Source organism: Amborella trichopoda, chromosome 7 (assembly GCF_054954075.1).
Source record: "Amborella trichopoda isolate Santa Cruz 75 chromosome 7, AtrichopodaSantaCruz75HAP2 v2.0, whole genome shotgun sequence".
Lineage (NCBI taxonomy): Eukaryota > Viridiplantae > Streptophyta > Magnoliopsida > Amborellales > Amborellaceae > Amborella > Amborella trichopoda.
The window spans coordinates 6558492-6586360 of record NC_142342.1 but is presented as its reverse complement, the minus strand read 5'-3'; the positions used below and the strand labels follow the sequence as shown (position 1 = coordinate 6586360).

The 27869-nt window shown below is 35.2% G+C and overlaps 1 protein-coding gene, 1 long non-coding RNA gene, 1 other non-coding gene and 1 pseudogene across 4 annotated transcripts; 3 read left to right on the top strand and 1 right to left on the bottom strand.

Annotated features, from left to right (window-relative positions):
* Window positions 1-1751: 1751 nt before the first annotated feature.
* On the top strand, window positions 1752-7105 carry LOC110008092 (putative F-box/LRR-repeat protein 23). The gene is made up of 2 exons (XM_020673458.2): window positions 1752-2338; window positions 6390-7105. The coding sequence occupies exons 1-2, from the start codon at window positions 1995-1997 to the stop codon at window positions 6847-6849; spliced, it is 804 nt and encodes a 267-aa protein (XP_020529117.1). The 5' UTR covers window positions 1752-1994; the 3' UTR covers window positions 6850-7105.
* Window positions 7106-12426: 5321 nt separating this feature from the next.
* LOC148781218 (uncharacterized) lies at window positions 12427-15130 on the top strand. The gene is made up of 2 exons (XR_016058873.1): window positions 12427-13024; window positions 14379-15130. It is a non-coding gene; the product is annotated as an uncharacterized LOC148781218 (long non-coding RNA).
* A 1247-nt stretch (window positions 15131-16377) lies between these two features.
* LOC105421422 (UDP-URONIC ACID TRANSPORTER 1-like) lies at window positions 16378-19572 on the bottom strand (annotated as a pseudogene). Its single transcript, XR_016059812.1, has 5 exons — window positions 18912-19572; window positions 18711-18836; window positions 18259-18362; window positions 16990-17193; window positions 16378-16482 (listed from the first exon to the last, which is right to left on the bottom strand). The product of XR_016059812.1 is annotated as a UDP-URONIC ACID TRANSPORTER 1-like (transcript).
* Window positions 19573-19811: 239 nt separating this feature from the next.
* LOC18444223 (uncharacterized) lies at window positions 19812-25214 on the top strand. The gene is made up of 2 exons (XR_016058872.1): window positions 19812-20326; window positions 24636-25214. It is a non-coding gene; the product is annotated as an uncharacterized LOC18444223 (transcript).
* The last annotated feature ends 2655 nt before the right edge of the window (window positions 25215-27869 follow it).

The following is a 27869-nucleotide window of genomic DNA, read 5'->3' as shown; positions in this document are numbered from 1 at the left end:
CTTGAAATTATTATTGTTCTTCATTTCCATCCATCTCAAGGTCGGGATGATCAATGGGAGGGTTCTCCTATACCAGAACACTCACTCCTGTAGAATTTTTGAGGTGCACCTTACTTCAATAGTATAAGGTTGCAACCTTATATAAACTTTTTCTGGAAAAAAATTATTATGAGGACTTATTTGTTCCTTTCGGTTCATGAAATCCATGGTTTGAGTTGTGGAATGAAGTTTGCCGTAAACAAGTTCTCTTGAGATTTGTGACTCTATTTATGGTGAAATTTGTTTTAAGTTCAAGCATACTGTAACATCTACCAATCTGAAGATAAAAATTAGAGAGCAAATGTGAATTGTGAATTGAAGCAGATTGAAATTTACACCAATTTGAAGATAAAAATTAGAGAATGACCGTTATTTTAGAAGATCTTTAAGAATGTAAGTCGAAAAACTAATGGTGGCTTTTGTTGGGCTGGATGTATTCTAAGCCGTGTTTGACTACTCGGGTGAGCCAACATGGACTCGTCCGAGAACTCGGGCTTGCCAACATGGCAAGCCGGAGTACCTCAAGCTCAAGGAAAAAAATTAAAAAAACATAATAACAATTTAATTCAAAAAAATGAGATTAATATGTTTATTTATGTCTTCTCATTTTGATAACGATTGAAAAGTGTTTTGACGATGAATATTTATTTTTAGATTTTTCTTTTATTTTTATTATTTCTAAAATATCCTTGGTCACAAATTGAGTTTTCACGATCGATTTTTTTTGGAAAATTGTTTCATTTGGGTTGGACCGTAATTCTACATATACGGTCAAAAAAGTGTAAAGCATCTATCTTAAAGATGGATGCAAGTAGGTATTCCATTTAAAAATAATGGAAACTAGCGGTCCAAATGTTTTTTTATTATAATTATTATTTTTAGTTTTTAAATTTTATTTATTTTTCCATATTCATGATCTCTATGTTAGAGGTTATTCAGACTTAAAATTCATCTCAAAAATAAATTTATTAAGAGGACCGCATTTCTAGTCTTGGCGTCCTAGAAACCAGGTCCTCAATTTTTTTCTATCAAATCATTTTTCCTATTTTAAAATTCAGTAATTTTTTATCAAGAGTGCTGATCAGGATGGATATTTAGAGGACCGGTCACAACGAATTCCCTAAATCTGGGAAGAGAGAAAAAGATTGGGCTTGAAACGTGGAGATAGTGAGGAGTTTGAGTGTTTATTGGGACTATTGAAATTTCATCCATTTGACAAAGATAGATATTGAAGAGAAAGGTTTTTATACTTCCCTTAGGAGATTTATGTTTCTCTTATCATCCAACCGTCTAATTTTGATCAAGAGAGTCTTTCGTCATTTGATCTTAGATCCGATATTTTACAAGTATTTTATTTTTAGGTTTTTTTTATACAAATTATATGTGTATAAAATTTGGTATGTGTCACCTTTTTAATGAGGCTCTCGTATAAAAAATATTAAAAATAAACTTTTGATAAAATATAATAATGAAAATACTTTTAAAACTTTTAAAAAAGTATATTGGTTATTTTATATCATTGAAAATATTTTTTATTTTTTACTTTTTTTTTTTTTTTTTTTGTTAGGGCGAGTATAATCGAGGATCAATTGGAGAAGTCGATACGCAATCACCGCTGGTTGAAGGTAGACGCAGAGAGAGAGAGATAGAGAGAGAAAGAGGAAGTTGTCACGGCTTTCTCAACTACTTGAGGTGGTAAGATAGGCAAAGGCAGTTGCAGAGGCAGTCGGGAGCACTTGAGAGAGAGAGAGAGAGAGAGAGAGAAAGGGTTGTCCGAGAATTTGAGAGAGAGAGAGAAAGAGAAAGGGTTGTCTGAGAATTTGAGAGAGAGAGAAAGAGAAAGGGTTGTCTCAGAATTTGAGAGAGAGAGAGAGAGAAAGAGTTGTCTGAGAATTTGAGAGAGACAGAGAGAGAGAAAGGGCTGTCTGAGAATTTGAGAGAGAGACAGTAGATCCATGGAAATGCAAGCTTACCAGAGGTCTTGGGAGAGCCTCCCAGAAGAGATTTTGCTCCACATCTTCTCCGGCCTACACGACTTCGACTCGCTCGAGGTCGCCTCGCTTGTGTGCAGCTCGTGGCACCAGGCGTCCCTCAACCGCACATGCTGGGATCCCCTTCAAATCTCTGACCACAATGCCTTCCTTTCTTCCCTCATCAAGGAAGAGGAGACCCCCAAAGATCCAATGCATCGACTGAACCAGAAGGCCCTCTTTGTGGTTCGACGATGTGGGTCTCGAGCAAAGTCCGTCTCGGCTCGATCCTGCGTAGATGATGCCATTCTACGAGAGATTGCGCAAAGGTTCGTTCCCGAATTTCGCTGGAAATGCAGTCTTTGTTCTTAATTTTTGGTTTTTGAGTGTTTATTTTCGTAAATGTTGTTTTTGATGAAATTTTCAGAGAGATTCTTCCCTCCCTTTTTTTTTTTTTTTTTAATTATTAAATTTAAAACAATCTTGAAGAGAAAGTTGGTTAAACCTTGAAACTGCAGTATTGGTGTTTTTCTTCGTAATTGTAAACATATTCGAGTGATTTATGTACGGACCCAAAAACTTTACCTAAAATACGAAACTCTTTAATTTTGGGTGAAAATTTTATGTTTTTCAAAGTTGTTCTCGAGACGAGGATGTCATCTTCATACCGTATTACAATTTTATTTTTCATTTTTTTCAGCATTTTCAGTTATGAGTGATCCGAGGTCATCATCCTCCAACCGCTCTTTCTGTCTTTGAGAAAACCAACAGTATGAGGTCTTCATCCTCGGACAACACTTTATTTTTTATTTTTGAGAAAAACAGCGGTACGAGGATAAGGGACCTCGAACTGTGCTTTATTTTTTATTTTTTTTGAGAAAAACAACACTTTGAGGATCCTTAGACCGCTTCTACTTGGGTTTTCTTGTGTTAGCAAGATGGTTTGAGGATTCTAACCCAGGGCGCTCGAGCATTATCTTTAGTAAGGGCACTGCCCTACTAACAAAAAAATTAATAATAAAAAAAAAAAAGCATCTTCAGATCTAGGGGCAATTTTGAAAAAGAAAAATTGGTTCACCGACTTTCATTGTAATTTCAGCATATAACCAAATCAATTTGTATTTTAGGTAATTATTTCGGGTCCATTCGTAATTTACTCTATTTCTTTTTCTTCTTTGATATAATTGAGCTCCTTTTTTAGTTTTGCTTATATGCGAAAGGGTGCGTACTATTCTATGTAAAGGGTGAGGTTTTGTCACGCCCCAAGATTTCTAACATTCCCGAGATGCGATCGACTATTCTTATACTAGGAAAAAATTCAAATTCCTATTAATATATATTATAACAAAATAAATTTTTCTATTAATTAAAATTTGTAAAAAGTTTGTTTACAACTGGTACTAACATGAAGTCTCGGTATACATCTGTTGATAGAACAAAAACTTACATTGGTTAAACAAAAGTTGCAAAGGATAATTTAGTTATGACATGACTGTATCTTCTTCACAAGCTGGTCCTGATGTGCATTTAACTATGGGACTGCAATTACCTTGAAAAATATTTACCATAGTTTGGTGAGTTTGGCTACTCAGTAAGTGATCATCATGGTCTTAAAACTAATCATGGTTGGAAGATATAAACGTTTTTTAAAGAATGTAGATTAAAAAAACAACATGAGGAGGAGCATTGTGAACAAAAACATTTATGAATAACAATTTCACTTTTCACAAATCCACAGTTAAACATAATCCAAATGGTGGAAATGCATATAAACATTTTAACATAGATGTATAATTCAAAGGATTTCATAAAATACACTACTAGCATCCCAAGTAAGTCACCTATATACCCCACCGGCGTTCTAATGGGTCCAAACAACCCCTGCAGATCCAAACGTACCTCACCGGCGTATCGGATAAGTCTAAATAGCCCCTACCGGATAGGTTTAAATAATCCTTGCATGTCCAAACATAACTCACCGGCGTCCCGGATGAGTCCAAATAGTCACTATCGACGTAACCGGATAGGTCCTAACAATCCATGCATGTCCGATCATACCTCACCGGTGCCCCGGATGAGTCCAAATAGACCCGACCAACATAACCGGATAGGTCCTAACGATCCTTGCAGGTCCGATTATACCTCACCAGCGTCTCGGATGAGTCCAAATAGTTCCTACCGACATAACTGGATGTAAGTCCACTTATACTCAAATTATCTCTGAAACTCTTTAAACATCAGAAAGCAACAATATCATATATGCGAAGTATCGTTGAAAACATTAACATGATTTCACTTGAAGCAATTTAATAACAATCACTTCCATTGAAATATCTCTAAGTAGCCATTTAAACATTTTATGCAATAATTTTTGAAAGGTAACAAATCTGAAGAACATTTTTGAAATCTAACATGATAACAGTCTGGTATCAATAGACGAACTTTTATGAGAATCCAAAATTAAATACGGAATTATCACAATTTATGGAATTGCCAATTTGTAAAATCTCATTTCATAGGCAATACTATAATCAAGTACAAAAATATCATTTTTTCAAATAATGAGGCAGATATTTACGTATGAATTTTTCAATGTCTAAATATTCAAAAACAGTAGAAGGAAATCTCATAATTTTACTAAAAGCGAAAATATCACATTTATTTCTAATAATATACAGTATTTAAAATTCCTAACAATAGATAAAATATCACAATTTTGTTATAAAAAAACAGATCATTTTTCAAGACAACGAAGTCACTTACACATAAAACTTATAAAATAAAGATGATGGATGAAATATAACTATTTTAAAACCAAACTATTTTTCAGGAGGATGATGTCACTTACACACAAAACTTATAAAATAAAGATCCTGGATGGAAATATCACTATTTATTAAAAATAGACTATTTTTCAGGAAGATGACGTCACTTACACACAAAATTTATAAAATAAAGATCCTTGACGGAAATATCAGTATTTATTAAAAACAGACTATTTGTTCAAGAAGATGATGTCACTTACACACAAAACTTATAAAATAAGGATCTTAGATGGAAATATCAGTATTTATTAAAAACAGACTATTTTTCAAAAAGAAAATGTCACTTACTGTTGCTCATCAGATTTGATTCATCTGAACTATATCTAGGTCTGGACCTTCAAAATGGACTAAGAGATTAAAGTCCGTCCCTAAATATGCACCAAATTGAATGATGAATATCCAACCCTTTATCAGGCATAATTAAGAAAATTCCATATTATTTATAAGGAGGGTGTTCAAGCATAAGCTCCAAATTTTCAAAAGAAAAAACTATAACGACTTACCTATGCTTTACTCTGTATGATTACAGCTCGCCTTTTTATTTTCTTTGAAGGAACTAACCTTATGATTACAGCTCGCCTTTTTATTTTCTTTGAAGGAACTAACCTTTGGATTTCCTGTTACATCATGACCTATACGTGTTACATCATGACCTATACGTATATAAGAGAGATGAAATTTTTGTAACGCGTCATCAAAAGAGGTGTCCATGGAGAATCGAAAGGGGCACGTATTATGGCATTATAAGAAGTAAAAGTCATCCTTATGAAAAGTAAAGAAAAGAAAAAGATGGTGGACCTAAGGTCCACCCAAATAGAGATGGGTTGTTCGAATATTTAGTAATATTTTGGTTTTTGAAGTATTTTAAGAAAAGCTAAAAGAATGGTCTATATAGTGTATTATTATCACAAATAACTTTTGCTCAAAATTATTTTTGGATATATATTTAATATTTATTATTATTATTATTTATTATTATTTTTTTTTTTTTTTTTTTGTCAGTTCCAAAAATTTTGGGCCGGTCGTTACAGGTTTGTATAAGGTTACTCATCCTATGAAGTAAGGTGCATCTCTAAAATTTGTTTGGAGATTCTGTTTTGGTGTCAGAAACCTTATGATTCATCCTTATTTATGAAATTTAAAAATTTAAAAATAGTACATGTCGAGGAGATCGATAAACACTTGGAAATCTTATAGTCTAGATAACTTAATATGCATTATTTTTTGAACTTGAAATTCTTTTTTTCTTCATGTTCATACATCTTGAGTTCGAGATGATGAATAGTAGGATTTTTGTGGTGCATCTTACTTTAATAGTTAAGATTGACCTTATATAAACTTTTCCCATTGGTAAATACCCAATTTAGAGCCCCATCTCTCAATGACTGCATAGGAATTCAATAGTGGTGGGAGTTTGAATGATAAAGTAATTCCCATCCTTGTAGAAATAATTTTGCAAAAGAACATAACTTAATTTTAAATTTAAAAAATAAAAAAAAATAATTTCACTGTAATTCATTTAAGAGTTTTAACAATGAGATGTAATCCTTTGCAGGTGCCCATCAATAGAGTCTCTTTCTCTAAGAGACTGCACTAAAGTTTCAGGGAAAGCTCTATGTCAAATGTTAAGAATATGGAAAGAATTGAAGTTTGTGGACCTTCGAGGCTCAAATTGCTTGAGCACAGAGGCCATAGAAGAAATTGAGGGGACTTGCCCTAATTTGGAGGGGTTGAATTATGGAGGAAGTATAAGCTATGAGATGGCTGAGGCCATAGGGAAGAAATTCCCTAACCTGAAATGGCTTAACATAAGTGGAAGTGGCATAGATGGGTCTGGTTTGAGGTGTATAATGGAGTCTTGTAGGGATTTGGAGCACCTAAATGTCATGGGGTGTGGAAGATTGATACTGGATTTTGAGCTCTCCTTCCAGGCCAGAGGCATTCATGAGTTCAAATTTTCTAGTTTTAACTGTGATTATGACCATGACTATGACTATTTTGGCTATGAGATTTGATGAGAGAGAGAGAGAGAGAGGGGGAGGGAGGAGGGAGAACAGAGAGAGACAGAGAGAATAGAGGGAACATTATTGATGGTTTATTGGCTAGCCATGAAGATATGCCCAAAGAGAGTGGTTAGGTGAAGAAAGATGTTGGTTCTTTATAAAAAAATTTATTTACCTATTGTATTCTTTGTTCTCTTTCATGCATATTGTATTACCTATTGTATTCTTTGTTCTCTTTCATGCATATTGTATTTTGTTTGTTGTGCAATGGGGTATTATTTGGCTTTGCTGCTTTGTGTTTGGAGAGGGAGAAATCATCCATTCTTTGCAATTTCCTCCCTTCTTTTTTGTTTGTACCTTTCACCTTGTGATTTATGAGTGGGTGTGGTTTGTATAAGGCTGAGGCTCTAAACAATCAAAGTAAAGCACAACTTCAAATAGTATCAAAAGTTGTAATTTTAGTATCAGAAATCTTTGTGATGGCCTGGAAATTTATTTTCATCTCAAATTATGAAATTTAAAGCTTCAAAGATAGCGTAGATTTAGCAGATCTGTGGACATTTGGAAATCTTGATAATTGACGGCCCAAAAATGCATTACAAGATGCACTATTCCAAACTAAAAATTCATTTTTTTCTCATATCCATGAATCTTGAGGTCGACATATCAATTTGAGGATTTTTGAGCATCGAAACCACCTCTTCTAGTGAAATTTTTGAGGCACGCCCTAATTTGATTATTTAGAACCTTGCACTTATATAAAGTTCTTCCTTTATCAATTATACTGACACCTAGCCATCAAATTGCATTATTACGCAAAAACAGAAGGATGGTAAGAAGAACAAGAGCAAAGCCAAACATAATAATAATATTAAAGTGCAACTTGATCAAGTAATCAATCACCAATGAGTCCCTTTGATAAAACACAAGGTAGCTCAAAGATATTTTCCCTCAGGTTGATGGTATTGTCTCTACCAAGAGAATTCTTGTTTCAAGTTCAAGGTCTTTTTATGAGGTGAAGGATTATGCTTTTTTTGCCTCTTTTTTATAACATCAGCAAACAATTATTTGATGTTTAATGGTTGGTTAGATTCTTTAACATATTTAGTTTCAGCAAATGTTACATAAAAGATATAAAAACGTGGGATACTTTATCATAGCATTGATAACCTTCATGCACTGTAATCTTCAAAGCCATATTCAAAAGCTTTAAGGGAATTTGTTTCTTTGATACGCATCAATATGGGAATAACAGACACAAAAATGACTAATCGGGATCGTATCTAAAATGCTTTTGAATTAGATATACGAAAAAGAGTTTAGAACTTCATAATCAATTTACAAGATGATCTGCAATGTTAAAAGGAGCATGGGAAGATTACTAGCATGCCTCATTGACAAACTACTCTATAATAATATGCGAATGTTCACGCTCATAAACTGTGCAGGGTATAGGGACAAGAATATTGATGATAAATGTCATTGCTCTTTAAGCATTCCTCAAAGACATAAAAAGAATATCCACCACCACCATCAAAGCTAAGAATTTAATCTTTTGAGCAAATTGGGGTTCAACATAGGCATAAAAATGCTGAGAACGACTAAATGCATCAGATGTGTATTATATATAAGGATTTTCTATAAAGAGACCATTTATCTTTCATACAAAGAGGTCACAACTATTCAATGACACTTTTACAACCAACCATTTTGAAATTTAAAAGACGAAATTGATTGTGACCTCCTTATACAAAAGATAAATAGTTTTTTTGTGGACAATCTGTTATATATATCCAAACAAAATGAGGATAATTATCTACAAATATAGCATACAATTGAGTCCTAGCTACATAGGCAACTTGAGTAGGGCTCCAAGTGTCATTATGAACTAGCTCCAAAGGCGCACATGGGTACTTATCTATTAACATTAAGAGGATGTTGGCCGTTTGTGAAGTTATGATATATATAAATGCTAGAAAGTAACTCATCTATAAACTTTGGAGAGTTGAACATCTTCCAAATTAATGAATAATAGAGTAACTAGGATCACATCAGCGTGCATGCCATAGGCTAGATGACTCCCTTCTTGCTTCAACAATGAATATAGTAAGACTAGATTTCATTATCTTAATGGACATATGAGCTTTCACTGAACATCCAATTGATTCCATACAAAATAACTAGTGGGAGGAAATTCAAAAGAGCATTTAAATTATTTGATGAGGGCAGTTCTAATCCTTATATAAGTGGGGATTTTTGGAGAATAGGAGGAGGAGATGCATCACATTTGGAAAGAGAGAAGAGGAAGACTTATTGTGATAAGACAGAGAAGGTTGTGTTTTTATAGAGAGAGAAGACAAGTGGGGCAAAGATTTTCTCATAAACTCATAAAGAAATTGAAATTATCATTCGCAACCCAACCAAAAGACAACCTCCCCCCCCAAAAAAAAAAAAACAAAAAAAAAACACCAACCCAAAAGAGGATAATAATAATCGTCATTTTATAAAAGGTGAGGTTTGTATAAGGTGTCAACCTTAAGGCACACCTCTAAATGTCTGTAGAGAGGGTGATGAACAATGTCTTACATTCTAGTTGGAGTTGGTTAAGTATTATGAAAGAATGTCAAGGAATTTCTTGGATAGATGTATTACGAAATCTGCACAATCTTATTCACCTTTGAGCGATCAGAAATAGGCATGTGGGTAGATGGGTTCCACCTTTGGAGGGATCTTTTAAACTGAACTTTAATGGAAGTTCTTATGAGAATCCTGGAGAAGCAGGTATGGGAGGTGTGGTGAGAGGGGCTGATAGGAGAATAGTTTTCGGTAACTCGGGGCCTCTGGGTCAAGCCTCTGCTAATTTTGTGGATCTTGCAGCTCTTTTGCAAGGTCTGAAATTTTTTAGGGACAAAAATCTAGGGACCTGCTGCATGGTGGAAGGAAACTCTATGAACGTGATCAATTGGTGCTCTAATAAGCAGAGAGTTCCTTAGACCCTTAGGCCTATGTGGTGTGAAATTCTTGATTAGACAGGAGGACTCACGATCTCTTTTCAACATGCTTATAGAAAGGCTAATGCTTGGGCCGATTCGTTGGCTAAGAGGGGAGTTTCTTTGTCTTCGCTTTTAGTTTCGAGTGATGTAAATTTGTTGTAATCGTTTTTAATGAACGACAGATCTAAAGTCATATCAAATTGTACTCGAGCTCTTTCAATATCATGTGGTGGGACATATAGAGGCTAGGGGTATAGGACCAATCATTAAGACATATATGGTGACCGACTATTAGGGACTTTTCAGGGCATATCAGAGCCCTGAATGGTAACTCCTGACTTTATACACATCCTTATGATATTTGAAGCATATTTTGCAGAAATATTATGAAATTTTGTTTGTGAGCTAGTTTGCTCACTTTTGGACCATTCAAGATGGTCATTCATGGTGACGGATCATGGAAGAGAGTTGATCTCTTGGTAGTGTCTTAGTGAGTCGATAGGGGATTCTTCATTGGGTTTATCATTGGAAGGCAATATTGTATATCATGTTACAACTTTTTTTCTCTTGATGATTTTACTTGTTGTCTTGCTTGTGGATGTAGCCCTAATGGCCAACAATGTGAATTTGGTTTACACTTTGATCTTTTATTTTATTTTTGTGGCTTGTTTGTTCCATCTCTATTATTTTTTTCCAATTAATTGCACATCAGTCTTGTGTGTTTCCCTAAGTTATTGAAACCATATAATTGGTGTTTGGGTGTGTGGTTGTGGTGCCCAGTTTATTTGGGTTTTTGCGTATCAATTCGCAACAAGTGATGCAAAAGCCTAGTCTTTGTATACTTATTTAGGAGAGTGATTTACTCAACATTGTAGCTAAAACGACGACCAAGGGTTTGTGGGGAAGTTATTAAGTTAAAATAAAAATGAGTCCCTCACAAACTGAATTCTATTAAAGAGAAAATTATTTAGCTTGAGAATGAAAGCTTACGATCATTTGAACACTTTCAATGATAGAATAAAAAAAATGAAAGATAAAAACAAAGCATAAATGCCGCTGGTCCATTCCTAGACTATTGTGATAATTTGGCGACATCATTAAGTTGTAGCTAAAAGGATCCGCTTAACTTGAGTACAGTTTATAGCATATTTCTTGCTACATGAACGCCAAAAGAATGAATATTTGATGGAATCAGAGTTTGATGGTGCTCAGGGCAAGGGTTTGAGTTTATTCATCATGAAGACCTTCAAGATGCAAGTCCACCGCTTGATTAAAGTAAAGAGAGAACAAGAAGAATTGTTGTAAACCCGACCACAGAAAGAACAAGTGTTGGAGAGAAAAAGGGGAAATCCTTCTGAGGATTCTGGTTAGGGAATCAAATGACAAGATGAGGCTGATGAAGTAGAAGAATCAACATACAAGTTATATCGAGGATGAAGTTTATATAGTGGAATACAATTTTGAATTCTATTAAAGTTGTGTTCTTGATAGTGGAGTCACATATAACGTGTTGGCTTAAGCCATTGGTATGATACATATAAGCCATGTGATGGTGAACTGGCATCTATGGGAAACAACTCAACAATTATGAGCTCGGTTCGCATAAAGATGTATGATGGAATCGTTTGAACTCTTTGAAAATGTGAAGCATAGGCCGGATTTGAAGAGAAGCTTGATTTCACATAACTCTCTAGATATAGAAGGGATTCTTATATAAAAAAAGCTTGGTTTTAATGAGTCCATGTAGAAATAAGTCACCTCCCGTTAAAACATTAGAGGTGACTTATTTCTACATGGACTCATTAAAACCGTGTCCATCTCCGTAAAATTTGTTTTGAGATTAGTTTCAGTGTCAGAAACTTTATGATGGCTTTAAAATTTATTTTTATTCTTATTTATAAAATTTAAATTTTTAAAAATTGTATAGATATAGTAGATCCATAAACACTTGAAAATAGACGGTCTATATAACTCTAAAAAATCTATTTTTGAGAAGGATTTTTTGACTTAATTTTTAAGAACATGAAGTCTCTAAGAAGTAGATCATATGGAAAAAAAAATTTAAAATTAGAAATAATAATTTTATTAAGATAACATTTGCACAGTTAGTTTCAATTGTTTTAAAATGAACCACCTATTTGGATTCATTTTTAAAAAGATGTGGTTTCTATAAGGTTGCAACCTTAAATAATCCAATTAAGGTGTACCTCCAAACTATATCATAAGATATAATTTTGGTGAAAAAAATTATTAGGATTATCTCAAAATTATAAAATTCAAAACTCCAAAAATGGTTAAAATTAAGTAGATCTATAAACATATAAAAATCTTGAAAATTGACGGTCTAGATAATGTATTGCATGATGCACTATTTTTGGGACTCAAAATCTTTTTCTTTCTATATTCATGCATAGCAATGTTGAGATGACCAATTAGAGGTTTTTTCAACATTAAAACAACATCTATTTTTTAGGTGCATATGTGATTCTACATTTTAAGGATGAAAGAAAAGCTTCCCTACAGCAGGTAACTTCTATAATCCCCCATGTTTTTTACCATTGATTTAAAATGAAAGGCTAAAATTAATTCCCTTACTGTCCCAAAAGAAAGGCACGGGCTCAACCGGTAGCCCTAGCCGGCACAAGAGAGAGAAAAGAGTAACCATTTTCAATCTAGAGAGAGAGAGACATGGAGAAAAGGAAAACCACGCGTACAAGAGAGACAAAGGAGTAACCATTTCCAATCTAGAGAGAGAGAGAGAGAGAGAGAGAGTTGGAGAAAAGGAAAACCACGCGTACAAGAGAGAGAAAGGAGTAACCATTTCCAATCTAGAGAGAGAGTTGGAGAAAAGGGAAACCAGAGAGAGAGAGCACGCCGGAGAAAAGGGAAGCAGAGAGCGCGCGCTTAATATGGATGAAGAGAACCCAGTAGAGAGAGACCCAAAAGCCCATCTTCCCTGCAGAGTTTGAGAGAGAGACAAAAACCCACTCCATCTCTGCGAAATCTCCCAATGTGAACAACCCAACTGCAAATGCCATTCCATTGCTGGGTCCTTTGGAGATCTGAGAGCTCTGGGAATCCATGCCCATTTCAAAGAATGCCCTTTTCATTTCTTCTCTCATCATTTACTGGTACTCCTCCAACATTGGGGTTCTTCTCCTTAACAAATACCTTCTAAGCAACTACGGATTCAGGTACCCAATCTCTCTGTGCCGTGATTTTAACGTTCCAACTGCGTAGGATTTAAATTTAGGAAATCAGTGTATTTCGGTTATAGATTGCTCATTGTTAGATACTGGTTCTCTTTATTGTTCTCTATTATTCCTTTATTCTGCTTAAAATTTGGTAACGGTTCGGGTTTTGATTTTTTTTTTTTTTGAATAGAAGTTCAATCTGAGTGAGCTACGAGAGAGAGATATAGAGAGAGAGGATAATGTCTGGTTTTTGATGATGTCATTGTAGTTTTTCTTGTTTTAACGGGGACTAAAGAAATTATTAAGAGTTAGCTCAGTGTTTAGACAAAAATCAGGTAGGTGTTGGGATTGTATTTCTTTTCATAGAAAGTTATATTGATTTTTTTATTTTTGTTTATTTTCAATGCATAAAAAATATATTTTTGAGATTGTTTTTGGATTGGGCCTTAAGACCTCCGGATCCTTGCCCAAGCTACTCTCTTAAGTAAGCTCTTTTCTGGTTTTCGTGAGGGATTGAACCCTAAAATATATTGTTGAGAATGTGTTGATTTCCTTTAAAATATATTTTTGAGAATGTGCTGATTTCTCAAAATATGTATTTGGGAATGTGTTCCTTAAAATGGGTTGTTGGCTTTTTCCTTTTTTTCATGGGTTTTCATTGTGATTCATCATATGTGGTTGTTTAGTGAGCAAAGTCCTATACTTTAACACCACTACATCTACTTCTTGTTTGCATGTGCTGTAGACTCCCTTTTCTAACGTGTTTTTGTAACGTGTTTTTGTTTTGTTGCATCAATCGAACCGATTCGTTCCCTTTCCAATAGTTATACCGGTTTTTGGCTGGCCCTCTATGATATAGTTGGTAAATATATTTCCCTATATACAATTTAGTAACCAAATTTAATGGAAGTGTCAACCAAAAGTATTATCAACACAAGCAGAATATGTTGTTTGTGGTATTATGAATCCTTGATGCGTGTTTTTGCTTATAGAGTCTAGAGAGAGAGAGAGCTAGTTCTTCCTCGAAGAGTGATCGACATCCTTTTTATTGGAATTAGAAGAAGAGTAATTCAATGAAAAAAAATTTATGGCATTCCTCAAAAAAATATTTTTTTAGTTATTTTTGTTCTATTTTGCATGGATTGTATCTTAAGAAACTTAATTTCGAGTGCCCTCTCTATCTCTACCTCTCTTATTGTGATTTGTAGTAGTGAATTTTAAAATTTTTAGTTGTTTTGCTATCAATTTATAACTCAATTTCTTGTTAGTATTTTTTATTTATTATTCTACTAGGTATATATTTATTGTGTCTATATGATATAGAAATGAATTTGTGTTAATTACTTATGTTTAGGTATTACTGATTAAAAGTTATGGACATCATGGAGAAAAGTGCTCTAGTGGTGATATTGTTGCTAATATGGAGCTTATTAAGGCTTACATACCCATTGAGGCACTCGTACACCAGATTCATCCTATAAGATGGACCAGGATGAGTTCTATAAAAACACTTTTATTAATGTGAGTTATGATAATGTCATAGCAATTGGGGATGGTGAGGACAATGAAGTCCCACAAGACAATTTTATAGATACGAGTTAAGATAATGTCGTAGCAACTGGAGATGGTGAGGACAATGAGATCCCACTCTTTTGTGATCAACAAGACAATAGTGAGCATCAAAAGGAGTTATTTGTAGTCAACAAGACTGGAGTTTTTTGTACAAGCCCAATGGTCAACCCTCAAGTTCATCATCTCAAAAAAAATTTACAAGCCCATGCTCAACAATCAAACTCATCATCTTAGAAATTTTTTGCAACCCCAATGCTCAACAATCAACCTCATCATCTTAGAAATTTTTTGCAACCCCAATGCTAGTGGAGAAGACTTTATCTTGGAATGGAGCTTCAAAATGGAATTTTTATATAGCTTCTATATATTGCAAATTCATGTTGCAAGTAGAATTTTGTATAGTTTCAAAGTGCATATTGAATAGCTTCAAAATGGAATTTTTGTATAGCTTTCCGTTTTGCAAATTGATGTTGCAAATAAAAATTTTATATAGCTTCAAAATGAAATTTGTGTATAGCTTCCATATGTTGCAAACAATATCTAGATCTCTCGCGCCCATGACCCAGATATCTTACTCTCTTTCTCACTCTTTGGATGTGTGTGCTCTCTTTCACTCTATCTCTTTCTCTCTCTCTATCCACTATGAATTTTATGTATGGTTTGTGTTTTCAATAGTACTCCTTAGCTTTTAATACTAAAATAATCGTATACCAAATTCATACACCAGATAATATGGGCGTGGAGATAGCCTTCATTTCTAATTTGTCAGTTAGAAATGTCATTTCTAATTCCTCCAAATTCATATCAGATAGTATCAGGTAAGCAGTAGATATCAAGACAGAAGCATACATGCTCTCAAAAAATAACCCAAATTTGCCTCTAATACCATGAGAAGTAATTAAAACTACCACTGATTGCCCATTTTAACTCCCAATTCACTGGGACTAAGACAAAATATAGTTAATAGAATTCATTTGACAAAGGTTGAGTTTGTACATAGAGTTTGAGGGCAACGCACTCTATCAAAATATGCCTACAAAACTGAGTTTGTACATATCTAGCTACAAAACTTTAAATTACAAATATGTAAAATACCCCTATTTAAGTATACCCTTCCCCTTCACCCTTGGTCAAAGTTCCCATTTGGGTTCCTTAGGCATAACAGAACCGTGATACTGGTATTTTTTGTACTTTGTTCTCCTTTCATTATCCTCCTCACCATCCTCCACACTGATTGTGGCTGGTGTGTTCTTTACTAACAAATCATGGGCCATGACTACATAATGCCTGGAATCCTCTTCGTTTTCAAATCATGGGCCGCGATTATACAATTGTGTTGCTGCAATTAAAACAATATTTATATAATTAGAACTATTCATGAAACCCTAAAAAAATTTACTAATGAAAATGCATCAAATCACATTTTCACAGCATGTTGGGCACATTTTAATCTTAGAGTGCATCAATCAAAATAATTAATAACTAATTACCAGAAAAGATGTACCAAAATCAAGAATTGTGGTTATTTTCTTTGTTTAAAGAAAATTGCTTTAGTGGCATCAAGGTTTTTAAGATATTAAATTTGCTAGTTTTATTTTCTTTGAAGCAAGGGTTTTTGCAATAAGGTTAGTTGTAAGTGATCTTAGGCAAAAGGAAAAAAAAAGAGGTGGAAAAGAAGAAAATAAAAAGATCGGCGATCTCTAGACACAAATTATATGTGGAATATAGACTTCCCAGATATGATCAATAAAAGAACAGAGAAACAATCCCTTATAGTAACATCAGAAGAAATTGTTCCAGAACCAATGTGACGGTTCAAGAAAGCGCAAGCCCACAAGATACAACAGCTCATATGGAATGTTATAGCTCTCTATATGTTTTGGGATCTGCATACCAAAAACAAAGGAAAAGCTACACATTGTTAATGACAAAGAAAGTGCAAGCCCTTCGATGATTCTTTGGCTGCATGGTTGAGGAATGAGGACCCCCTGCTGAAGTAAGTCAACCAAGTTCCATGGCCACTGGATGTTGACGTCATCTTAAGGAAATTCAACGCAATGTGATTAGTCTAAGCAGAAATGCTTTAACCACGAAGAGAATGAAAGAACAAAAGAAGGAAACAACCTTTTGAAAAATGAAAGAAATAGATGCCGAGTTAAATATCAATTTGAAAACTCCCACTCAATTTCATCAGTTTAAAACATGGTAAAACTATTCACATCCTTGTATTTCAATTAAGTCAAGCATCAAAGTGCAGAGATCAATTTTATGCCATAGAGAAAGTTAAAGAAAGCAACTAAGCTCAAGGAGGTAGTCAAAATGCATCATTAAAACCTAAAAACTTCCATATTTAAAGGGAATTCACAAGAAAAATGCATGGAGAAATATCAAACCTGGAGAGTCAGAGGAGTTGTATGCTTTGTCACCAAGAAGTTGGACTGAGTAAGCCATGGTAGAGTTCACCAAAATAAGGAAAAACATAAACCTATCCTTTCCAAGTGAAAGAATGATATCTGCCAAATTTGATTCCATAACAAGAACAGCAGGCAACAAAACCAAAACTATACAGCAACAAGTTCATGGAATTCAACTTCTCCCTGCAAGTAAAAAGGGTAAGATATACACTGATTTCAATGAGTACTTACTAAATTTTGGTGCAACACATAAAAGCCAAATATTAAGATATGGGGAGAAAACATCAGGGGTGTTACTTTTTAAAGGAATACGTTCATTCACCATGTCACGCTTGTAATATTTATGGAATGATAAAATTACAACATCATGAGAGAATGCCATAATACAAAATACGATATGAGGTGAGGGCTACAGTTGGATATATCAAAGTAAGAATTGGATTAGAAGCAAAGATTCTAACTTATGCATAATTAAGCACTTGGGATATATACAAAGGACTTGGGAAAAATGGCTTCACTGCACCTACAATTACATGATAATCAAGAAGTATTTAATGACAATAGATACATGTTTTTACACAACAAATAGTACAATCAACATAATATACAAACTCAAGGTCAAGGCTGACAAGCTGCTTGATTCCCAAGATCAGCATAGGAATACATACTGGACTATGGAGATGCTTGATTCTTAATGGCCAGAGACCCAATAGTCAGAAGGCTTGGGTCTAAACTTCGAGTAATCATAATTTAAAGGCTTTCATGTCAGGGTTCCCAAAAGTTATGCCACTATCCAGGAAGGCCAGAAGATTTACTAGAATAACCCATTTGAGGGTTCTAGGGAAAATAGTGATTTCAGAAAAAGCACAAGTATGAACCTTATTCCTCCTATCATTCCCTTGAAATTGGGAAGGCTGAAAAGTATATTTGAGAATCCAGATATCAATTATTAGGGAAGCAAAGGAAAGATGATCCTAGTCTATTTTGAAACATGCCAATTACAGAATCACCTCCCTTATTTACTAGAAAACAAAAGAGAAATTGACAGAATTGCCAAATTAAGAAACGTTTTACAAAACTATCATTAGACAACGTATAATAGAAAACAAAAAAGCGAAAAATACTGAGTAAATAAAAGCACATTGGACTTCATATAGAAATAAGTATTCTGCTGTACACAAAATAAACAACTGACAAGAAAATCCTAAAAGGGCTGAGAGAGATTTAAAGGGAGCTACTTCAACTAACCCTTCTGATGACAACAATATCCCCTGAAGGACCGACTTGAAAGCCCTTGCTGCTGTTGCTCCAATGCACATGATAAAACCGTACAAGTGGAAGCTTGGCTCTCCCTACCAACGACAAAAAAAAACAAAAATTTCACCATGACAAACCGAATACAGAGATAGAAAACAAGTAACATATGCATGCATGCCCGCACACACAGAAACAGAGAGCAAATTCAATCAGAAAGGCATATCAAAAAGGGCGAGCAAGATGTAACAAAGGCAGATCAGTTATTTGTGATGATTCTATCAATACCCGAATTTCTCAGTAAAGGCATGAACCAGGTAATGACAGGCACGGGCACAAAAAAAATGAGGCTATTATGAACCACACCACTGGCAATTTCCCAAAATTTACAGATGAAAGAGTTATGAATTTGGCAATTCACAGCAAAGATGAAAAATATGAATTACCCCACTTGCAATAACCACACCTGCAACAACGGGCACAAGGGCTGCATAAGTGAGCCATGCCTCTCTCTTGAAGGTCATGAGATAAGCAAAGAGAGCAGTAAAAACTGGGGTGGTGGCCCCAACTGCCTGGTTAAATGAAACGGGCAAAAACCTTAAAGATATGTTTCCTCCAACTACTGAACCACAAAACACAACACTTACAGCTCCAATTTTGAGGAATTGAGTCCATGACTTAATGCACTGAAGAGGAACCATCTTTCGCCAAACTATGCTCAGGTAGCTCAATAATGCACAGGCACCCATATGGCACATTGTGAGGAAGATTGGGTACCTGAATCCGTAGTTGCTTGGAAGGTATTTGTTAAGGAGAAGAACCCCAATGTTGGAGGAGTACCAGCAAATGATGAGAGAAGAAATGAAGAGGGCATTCTTTGAAATGGGCATGGCTTCCCAGAGCTCTCAGATCTCCAAAGGACCCAGCAATGGAATGGAATTTGCAGTTGGGTTGTTGACATTGGGAGATTTCGCAGAGATGGATTGGGTTTTGGTCTCTCTCTCAAAATCTGCAGAGAAGATGAGCTTTTGGGTCTCTCTCTACTGGGTTCTCTTCATCCACATCAAGAGTTGATAAATTCAGATAAAATGCATTTTTGGGTCTCTCTCTATTGGGTTCTCTTCATCCACATCAAGCGCGCACTCTCTGCTTCCCTTTTCTCTAGCGTGCTCTCTCTCTCTCTGGTTTCCCTTTTCTCCAACTCTCTCTCTCTAGATTGGAAATGGTTACTCCTTTCTCTCTCTTGTATGGGTGGTTTTCCTATTTTCCAACTCTCTCTCTAGATTGAAAACGGTTACTCCTTTCTCTCTCTTGTACCGGCTAGGGTTACCGGTTGAGCCCGTGCCTTTCTTTTGGACAACTTAAGTGAATTAATCTTAACCCTTCATTTTAAATCAATGGAAAAAAACATAGGGATTAAAATGGATAGTTTTATACCACGAGGACCGCAAATATAAAAATGCGGTCACCGCCGCTTGAAACAATTTTCCTTGGATTAAACTTGTAAGGTAGTATTTTTTTGAGTAAGGGCTTGTAGAGGGAGGAAGTGAATGTTGCAGGCTTTTTGGTTCTAGAGAGAGAGATAGTCCCGATCAAGAGGGGAGGAGAGAGAGTTTTAACCTTTAGAGAGAGAGAGAGGGGTACGTAACCCCTAGAGAGAGAGAGAGAGAGAGAGAGAGAGGGGTATGTAACCCCTAGAGAGAGAGAGAGAGAGAGAGAGGGGAGTTTAGGCAGTTTGATCCATGGAGGATCGGTGGGCAAGCCTCCATCAAGAAATCTTGATCCACATCTTCTCTCTCCTCAACGACTTCCAATCCTTCCACTCGCTCTCGCAGGTCTGTAGATCCTGGCGCGAGGCCTCTCTTGATTCCGCCTGTTGGGACCCCTTGCACCTGTCCGATCACAAATCTTTCATCTCCTCATTTATCAAGGAAGAAGACATTCTTGATCCCAATGTGAACCAGAGGACCTTCTTTCTGCTCAAACGTTGTGGAGGCAATGTCAAGTCCATCTCCTATCGCTCAATCGCCAACGATTCCAGTCTTCATCAAATTGCAGAGAGGCAATTCTTACCTTGTTCTTCTCTCTCTGTCTCTCTCTTCTTATTTTTTGCTTTTTTTTCTTTGAATTAAATTATGCTTCAAATTTAAATTCGGTTGGGAACATCCCTTTTACGAGATGGAGGTGGCAATGGACCGGGACCCGACCTGGGACCCGAGGGCAAGACCTGATCCGGGTCTGTATATGGGTCCAAATGTTGGACCCAAATCGGGTCCAGGTGCAAATCTTGGACTTGAACACCATTGGGATTCAAATTGGATCTGGATGTTGATCTGGGTCCCTAATTTTTTTGGGTCGCACTATATAACTATAGATTTTTGGGTTGGATCCAAGTCGAGGTCTCACATTATATTTTCGGGTGCCCATTTAACAATTGTTCTATTATGGATGTTGTTTCCATTAGGCCTGGGCTTTTTTTTCAAAGATTATGTGATTTTATTAATAATAAAAGCTTACAACAAAGAAACAAAAATAACTCACCAACGTCTGAAGAGAGACACCTCTTTTCGCCAGAGAGTCAGCAACCGCATTACCTTCTCGATAAATATCTCTAAAAGAGATAGACAAGCCCCTCGCAATCTCCATACCTTCCAACCAAATTGATCTCAATCTCCACGGAGTGTAGATACTGAATTGCACCAATTCATTACCTTCATAGAATCCCCTTCAACCAAACATGGTACGAGGATATTCAGTTCCTTTATGATTTGAATCCCCTGTAAGACTGCTAAAAGTACAGCTTCATTTGCAGTTTTTTCACCGCATGGACCTGCAAAATAGAAATTAGTTTTCCCACGGAAATCTCTCACAATACCCCCAACTCCAACTGGTCCTGGATTCCCAAGTGAGCTTCCATCACAGTTCAATTTGAGGCTGCCTATTACCCGAACTTCCCATCTTCCTCTATGCCACAGATTATTTCATAATATTGATAATACCTCCATGTCCACCTTACAAATATGAAATCCTTCCTTTGTAACCGAAAACCAATTTCATAAAGTATGTTGTGTTCGTTTTTTAACCATATCTCTTTCCATAGATACATCTTCAAAAACTCTCCTATTTCTTTAAAACCATACCTCCCATAAAACTGCTGCCCTACCAATGTGAAAAATCAAATTGCCCACCTTAGGCAGCCCATCATAAGACAATTGCTCAATAATGTTCATATGAATGTTGCAAAGAACCCACAATACCCAACCTTCTTAAAGCCAACACCATATGTCATAAGTAAATTAGCAGTGAAGAAACAAATGATCCCCACTCTCATCACTTTCTTTACAAAGCAAACAAATGTTAGTTAAAACTCTACCCCTTCTCATCAACTTATCCACTGTCAACGACTTTCCTTGAAACAATACCCATAGGAAAACATTCACTTTTTGTGGCACATGCCAAGACCAGATTTTTCGCAAAAACCATCTATTTCAAAAGATGCAATCCTGAAACAATAAATTATAAGCGGGCTTCACTGAAAAGCAACCATCACTTTCAACTTCCTACACTAATTCATCCTGATAACCTTGGAAAAGCTTCACATTCTCCAGCATATTAAGTAACTCAGCTAATTGTCTTATAAACTCATCGTTAACTCTATTATAAAGACAACTAACTTCCCACATTGCCCTTTCCCTCTTAAATACTTCACTAACCTTGGCCAGTGGATTAATAACAACATTAAAAATCAAAGGAAAAACCCATTTTAAAGGCACATCTCCCAAGCACTTACCATACCAGAAAGGAACTTTCCGACCATCTCAAACCTCCTATCTAGAATAACTGATCATAAACCTCCTATTTTGTAAGATACCTTTCCAAACCCTCGAATTGTTCCTAGTACCTCTACTCCTTCCTACGCACAAATTATTCCTATCCTCACTATACTTGGCCTTCACCACATCTTTCCGTAAAGCTTCCTCGCCATCCATTAACCTCCATCACCATTTTGCCAAGAGTGCTTGATTAGCAAATTTGACTCTTCTAATACCTAAACCCCCTTCCGAGACCGGAGCACAAACTCTATCCCAAATCATCAAATGATATTTCTTCCCAAACTTCTCTGATCCCCAAAGAAAACTCTTCATAAGTCTCTCAATGTTCTTAGAAACTGATGCTAGCATCATAAGCATAGACATCTGGAAAACTGGTAAAGCCTAATCTCAAAATCTAGTCCAGAAAACACTTTGGACATGAAAACCCCTTGATACCTCTAAAATCTATTTTTACCATCAGTTTAGAAATTTGTAGCTCAAAAAATGATGCAGATCCCGTGGGGTAGTTCATATGGTAGCTATGGGTATTGTTATTTGAGGCAGTTGAATTGATCAATTTCTTGAGGAATCAAGCCTTGCTTGTTCTGAAATGGGGAATGATGCAATGAATGTGGGAGTGTGTTGATTTTCTAGGTGAGACATACTAACATTTGGGTGCGCACAGGTGGGACCAAATTGTAGAATTGCTCCTTGGAGCCGGTTTTGGTGATAATATATTTTTTTCTGAAATTGACTATTTTACTTGAGATTAATTTATTTTAGACAATGTTATATTTTGTTAGTCGTTTGGTATATATTTTGTATTATATATATAATATTATTTAATAATTTAACTTTTTCTCTTATTTCTAACTATTTCTTGCTCAAAACATGCGAGTGTCCTGAAATTAATTTGAATAAAGTAAAAAGTAAAAACTGCTTTTTGAAAAGATAAACTTCTAGATAAAGTGCTGATAAGTTTACTATCATTCAACATTATGATGGGCACTACCAAACAACAAACAATTCATTACCAGGATTAATTTTATTGAAACAATAAATTATTGGTAATGTTAAGTACATCCAAATAGGCGCATAGGCAAGACAAACCATTTACTTCGATCTGAAATTGAGGAGACATCGTAGAACCAAGAGACAAATAGTTACCGAAAAAAAGGAAAAAGATTTTGATTTCGGTCACTATATGTTCCCTCGTGGGAGGGGATATTTTGTAGGCAATATTTAGGCCCAATTACGGTCTTTTTCTTTTTTGTTTTTTCCTTTTTCTTTTTTTATTTGTTTAAGATTAGTCTGAATAGAGTACATCAAGAAGATTTGTTGTCCTCTCAAGTAGGTTCATGCTCCTCAGAAGCTAGTGTCCAATTTGTTTCCACAAGAGTATACATTCTTTTCTCAATATATTTAGGGATTGTATGCTATGAGAACATTTATTATTAGTACAAGGAGATCAGAATCATGTTTAGCCATTGGATGTGAAATCCAAGAGATGAAAGTATGTCCAAGAAATTTTGTTTTGATAATTTGCATCTAAACAATGACACATCGTCAACCACCCAATTACAAATCTAACAGTTAATCATGATTGTGACTTCCTTGTATCAAAAGTAAATGGTCTCATTATATACATTTTCTATAGTGATATGGGCATGAATCTTTAGGGGTTCACAATAATGTGAATCAAGCACATACATGTCATATTTTTTGTATACCGTGACACTGTTTACTTGTAGTACAAGATGATAGCAATTATCCTTAGTCATCGAATGTGAAAATCTTGGCCATCGAATGTGCAAATCGGATACCTTGGGAGTGTCACAAAGTTTGAGAAATTCTCTTTTAGACGTTAAGTTTGGTTGATGATATGACCCCTGCTGGAAAATGATTAGATAACCTTCTTATACCAAAGGCAGATGATTTTAGCATATACTTCTCATTTCGTAATTATATGTAGCAATGATTAATATTTGCATCATTTAATGCGAAAATGTTCCATTTCCCCACACTTTAGTAAATAGGGAAAGCTTTCGATACAGCACTAGGTGCACGGAATTCATATATGCCACCCCTCTCAGTCATCCGATTTAAATAGAAAGGTGAGATGTCCCTAATCATAATGTCACGCCTAAACACTATTTGATATTTATTTAATTCTTTTTAGAAATGATATTGACACCACATTTGTTCTTCCAATCCTTTCTTAAGCTTGATAAGATAAATATAAAAATATTCCTAATAAAATATATAAACAATATTCTTGATAAAATAAATGATAAAAATAAACCTAAAATTTTAAGGGGTAGTTTGGTCATTTTATTTGAGACATCGGATTTGGATCAAACGATCAGTGGCTCACTAGCTTACGTATGACATTATAGCTAAAGCCATCCTAGCCATCATTCAGATATGATGGCTGGGAGAAAGTGGCATATATAAATTCCCTAAAAGCTTTTTCTAAAAGCTTTTTCCCTAGTAAATATTAGAAAGAAAAGAATTACAGCATAAGAAAGAGCAGCTGCTTATATAGTGTTCCATTTACAGGTGCCCCTTATTGGAGTCTCTGTCTCTGCGAAACTGCGGTAGTGTTTCAAGGGAAGCTCTCTGTCAAGTGCTGAAATCATGCAAAGAAATGAAGCTCTTGGATCTCAGTGGATGCAATTGCTTAAATGCAAAAGCCATCCATGAAGTTGAGGGACTGTGCCCTAAGCTCATTGGGTTGAGATATGGAAGACACCTAGGGTTTTCTGGAGGACACATAAACTTGGAAATGGGACAAGCTATAGGGAAGAGCTTCCCAAATCTCAAATGGCTTAACCTTAGGGGAAGTGGCATTGATAGGTATGGTCTGCAAAGTATATTGGAGTCCTGCAAGGGGCTGGAGTACCTTAATGTGATGGGGTGTCCTAGACTCACTCAATGCAGTACACTCACTGACAAGGTTGCAGACATACTAGAGTTCAAGTGTTCAAAAATCAGCAACTTCTACAACTATGACCATGAATATGACCAGGACTTTAATGGCTTTGACCTTGGGTATTCTTGAGAGAGAGAGAGAAAGAGAGAGTAAGAACTATATGTACAGGGATGGATGGTGAATAAGATCCCTTGTTTTTAGGTGCATCATGGATTCTATAGATGCTCATGTGCATGTTTATTTTGGTACAAAAGGATAGGTAAAGTAGATCTTAGGTTTTTATTTTTGAGGATGATGATTGATGTACCTTCGATGGATCAAACTAATCTCCACAGTATTGGAGATTTTTTTGGTGGGACTCAAACGGGTAACTTTCTGAGAAGATTATGGTGCTCCTGTTAAGCAAATTGTACATTTGCTTTATGGGGAAAAAGATGTGGTGCTCTTGCAGGAATAAGTTGTGCATTTGCTCTTGTGGGAAAAATACATACATGTATAAACAATAAAGGATCGGCTAGTTCCCTAACAAAACCGGCAAGTTCCGATATTTAGTGGGAATTAAGACCGGTCCACCAATTCTTAATCCAGATCAAGTGATTTCAATTGGGGTTAGTGTTTTTTAAAACCCTAGTCTAAGCTACATGGAGATATAGGAACCTATAAGCTCCAAGAGGATCTGTTGGATACATGAATCTACATTGGTTAAGTGTCAACTATGCCATGCAGATCTAATATCGTTTGCCATGTCAATTCAATGGTTCGAAACGGCGTTTAAAAAATCAGATTGGAATGGTTGCTTTTTGTTGTTCAACTTGGAATGGATGGGGACCGGTATATGATCCCCATGGAATTGAGGCTAGGACCAATACTCCCACAATATGATGTGTTTTTCTTTTTATATTGCAAAACATTGTTTTAAGAGTGACTTGAGTATTCTAATTTTTTTAATTTAAACTAATAATATTGAAGTTTTATATATTTTTAAAATTGGCCAAGCTAGCTCATTGAATCGGATTTGGATCCAGTGGGTAACCAGTTCAACCCACTAGTTGGACTTTCTAAACACTAGTATGAAATAAATATAAATAAAAAGTTATTGAGTTTAATATGAAGTAAAAAATTCCAACACACTTTAAGGGTACTTCTTAATAGTGATAAAGCTCTCTGTATAATCTTAACATGAAAATCCAATAAAGATGGTCCATATCTAATATTAGAATTTAGAAAGAGCTTACCCAAGATGCTAGAATGTAAACATATCCTTTTGTTAGATCGGAAGTGTAAAGTTAAAAGTGTAAATTTTATGATTTAGGTATTTCTTCATTCCCTTCAATCTTAAGACCCAACTTATAAGAAGCGACTGTGATTTTATGCAACGATTGTATAGTAATATAATGCAACAATTTTTTAGAATCATGTTAAAGCTATTTGTTTGATTCAAAATTTGAACTATATATTATTTTCATTATAATGAACAATCACAAAAAAGAAAAATTTGAAACCGGAAACTAAAAAGTATTTTTAAGTTCAATTAACATAGGTCGTCCATTTCAATAAGATGCTTAGATCTAGGCCTTAGAAAAAAAATTTCTTTTTCAATTTTTTTAGATGGCTTTATTAGCAGTAGATGAATAATGTTAAAAAGAAAAATATAATTTTAAGTTTGTAGAGGTTAAGATCTTGAAATTCACCAAATGAATGGCCTCAATTCGTTGTTGGAGATGACTCATTTTAACCATATCTAAGGTTCAAATTGAACTCTTTTTTTTTTAAGGGGGAATTGATTACTGAGATGAAGAGAGTGTGTGTGAAAAATTTTGGGTCTTACAAATACCACACATAGTTTTTTAGAAGTGTGGTCGCATGATACTATGATACAACCGTTGCATGAGATCACTGCTCATTAAAATAGGAAAGTGATTTCATGCAACGGTTGTATAGTAATATAATACAATATTTTTCAAAAACCATGTTAAGGTCATTTGTTTGATTCAAATTTTGAAACATGCACTATTTTTATTGTAATGAACAATCACAAAAAAAAAAAATTTTGAAACCGGAACCTAAAAGTATTTTTAAGCTCAATTAACATAAACCATCCATTTTGATAAGATGCTTTTCATGATCACCCAAATGACAGCTTTTACAATAAAATGTCATTTGGTCTCCGAGGCCAAAATGGACATTAAAATATTGAAAAGTCATTAAAAAATAATCTAACTTTTCATGATCGCCCAAAGACAGCTTTTATCCAACTTTTCATGATTGCCCAAAGACAGCTTTTATCCAACTTTTCATGATTGCCCAAAGACAGCTTTTACCATAGGATTTAATTAGAACTTGATTGACAGCTTTTACCATCGGATTTAATTAGAACTTGATCCCAAAAATGGAGCATTGTATTGCCCAACTTGGGAAACCATTGAAAAAACCCCACAAATCGGGTGGTTTTCAATGCTTGTCTCCCTTTCTAAAGAGAACAAAAGAGAGAGTTTCCTTTGAATCACTCGCCCAATTATGAGGGAACACCAAGCAATACCCATTGAGTTTGAGCACACTCCAATTTAGCTTAGGAAAAAGTTTATATAAGAGCGGGGCTCTAAACAATCAAATTAGGATGAGGATACTAAAAAATTTGAGGTTGATCATCCTGTTGGGTCCGAGTGGACCCGGACTCGATCCAACCCGTTCCCACCCTAGTGGGCATTGCCATTGCCACCACAAAACCACCTACAATCGAACTTAGTTTTGCAATCCCCATCATTTAATTGTAGGGCCCGCATAGAAACCGTGTCCTATCTTTTATTACATAAAAGAATACTGGAGTCGCATAGTCCACGAATATTTATGTCTAATCATAG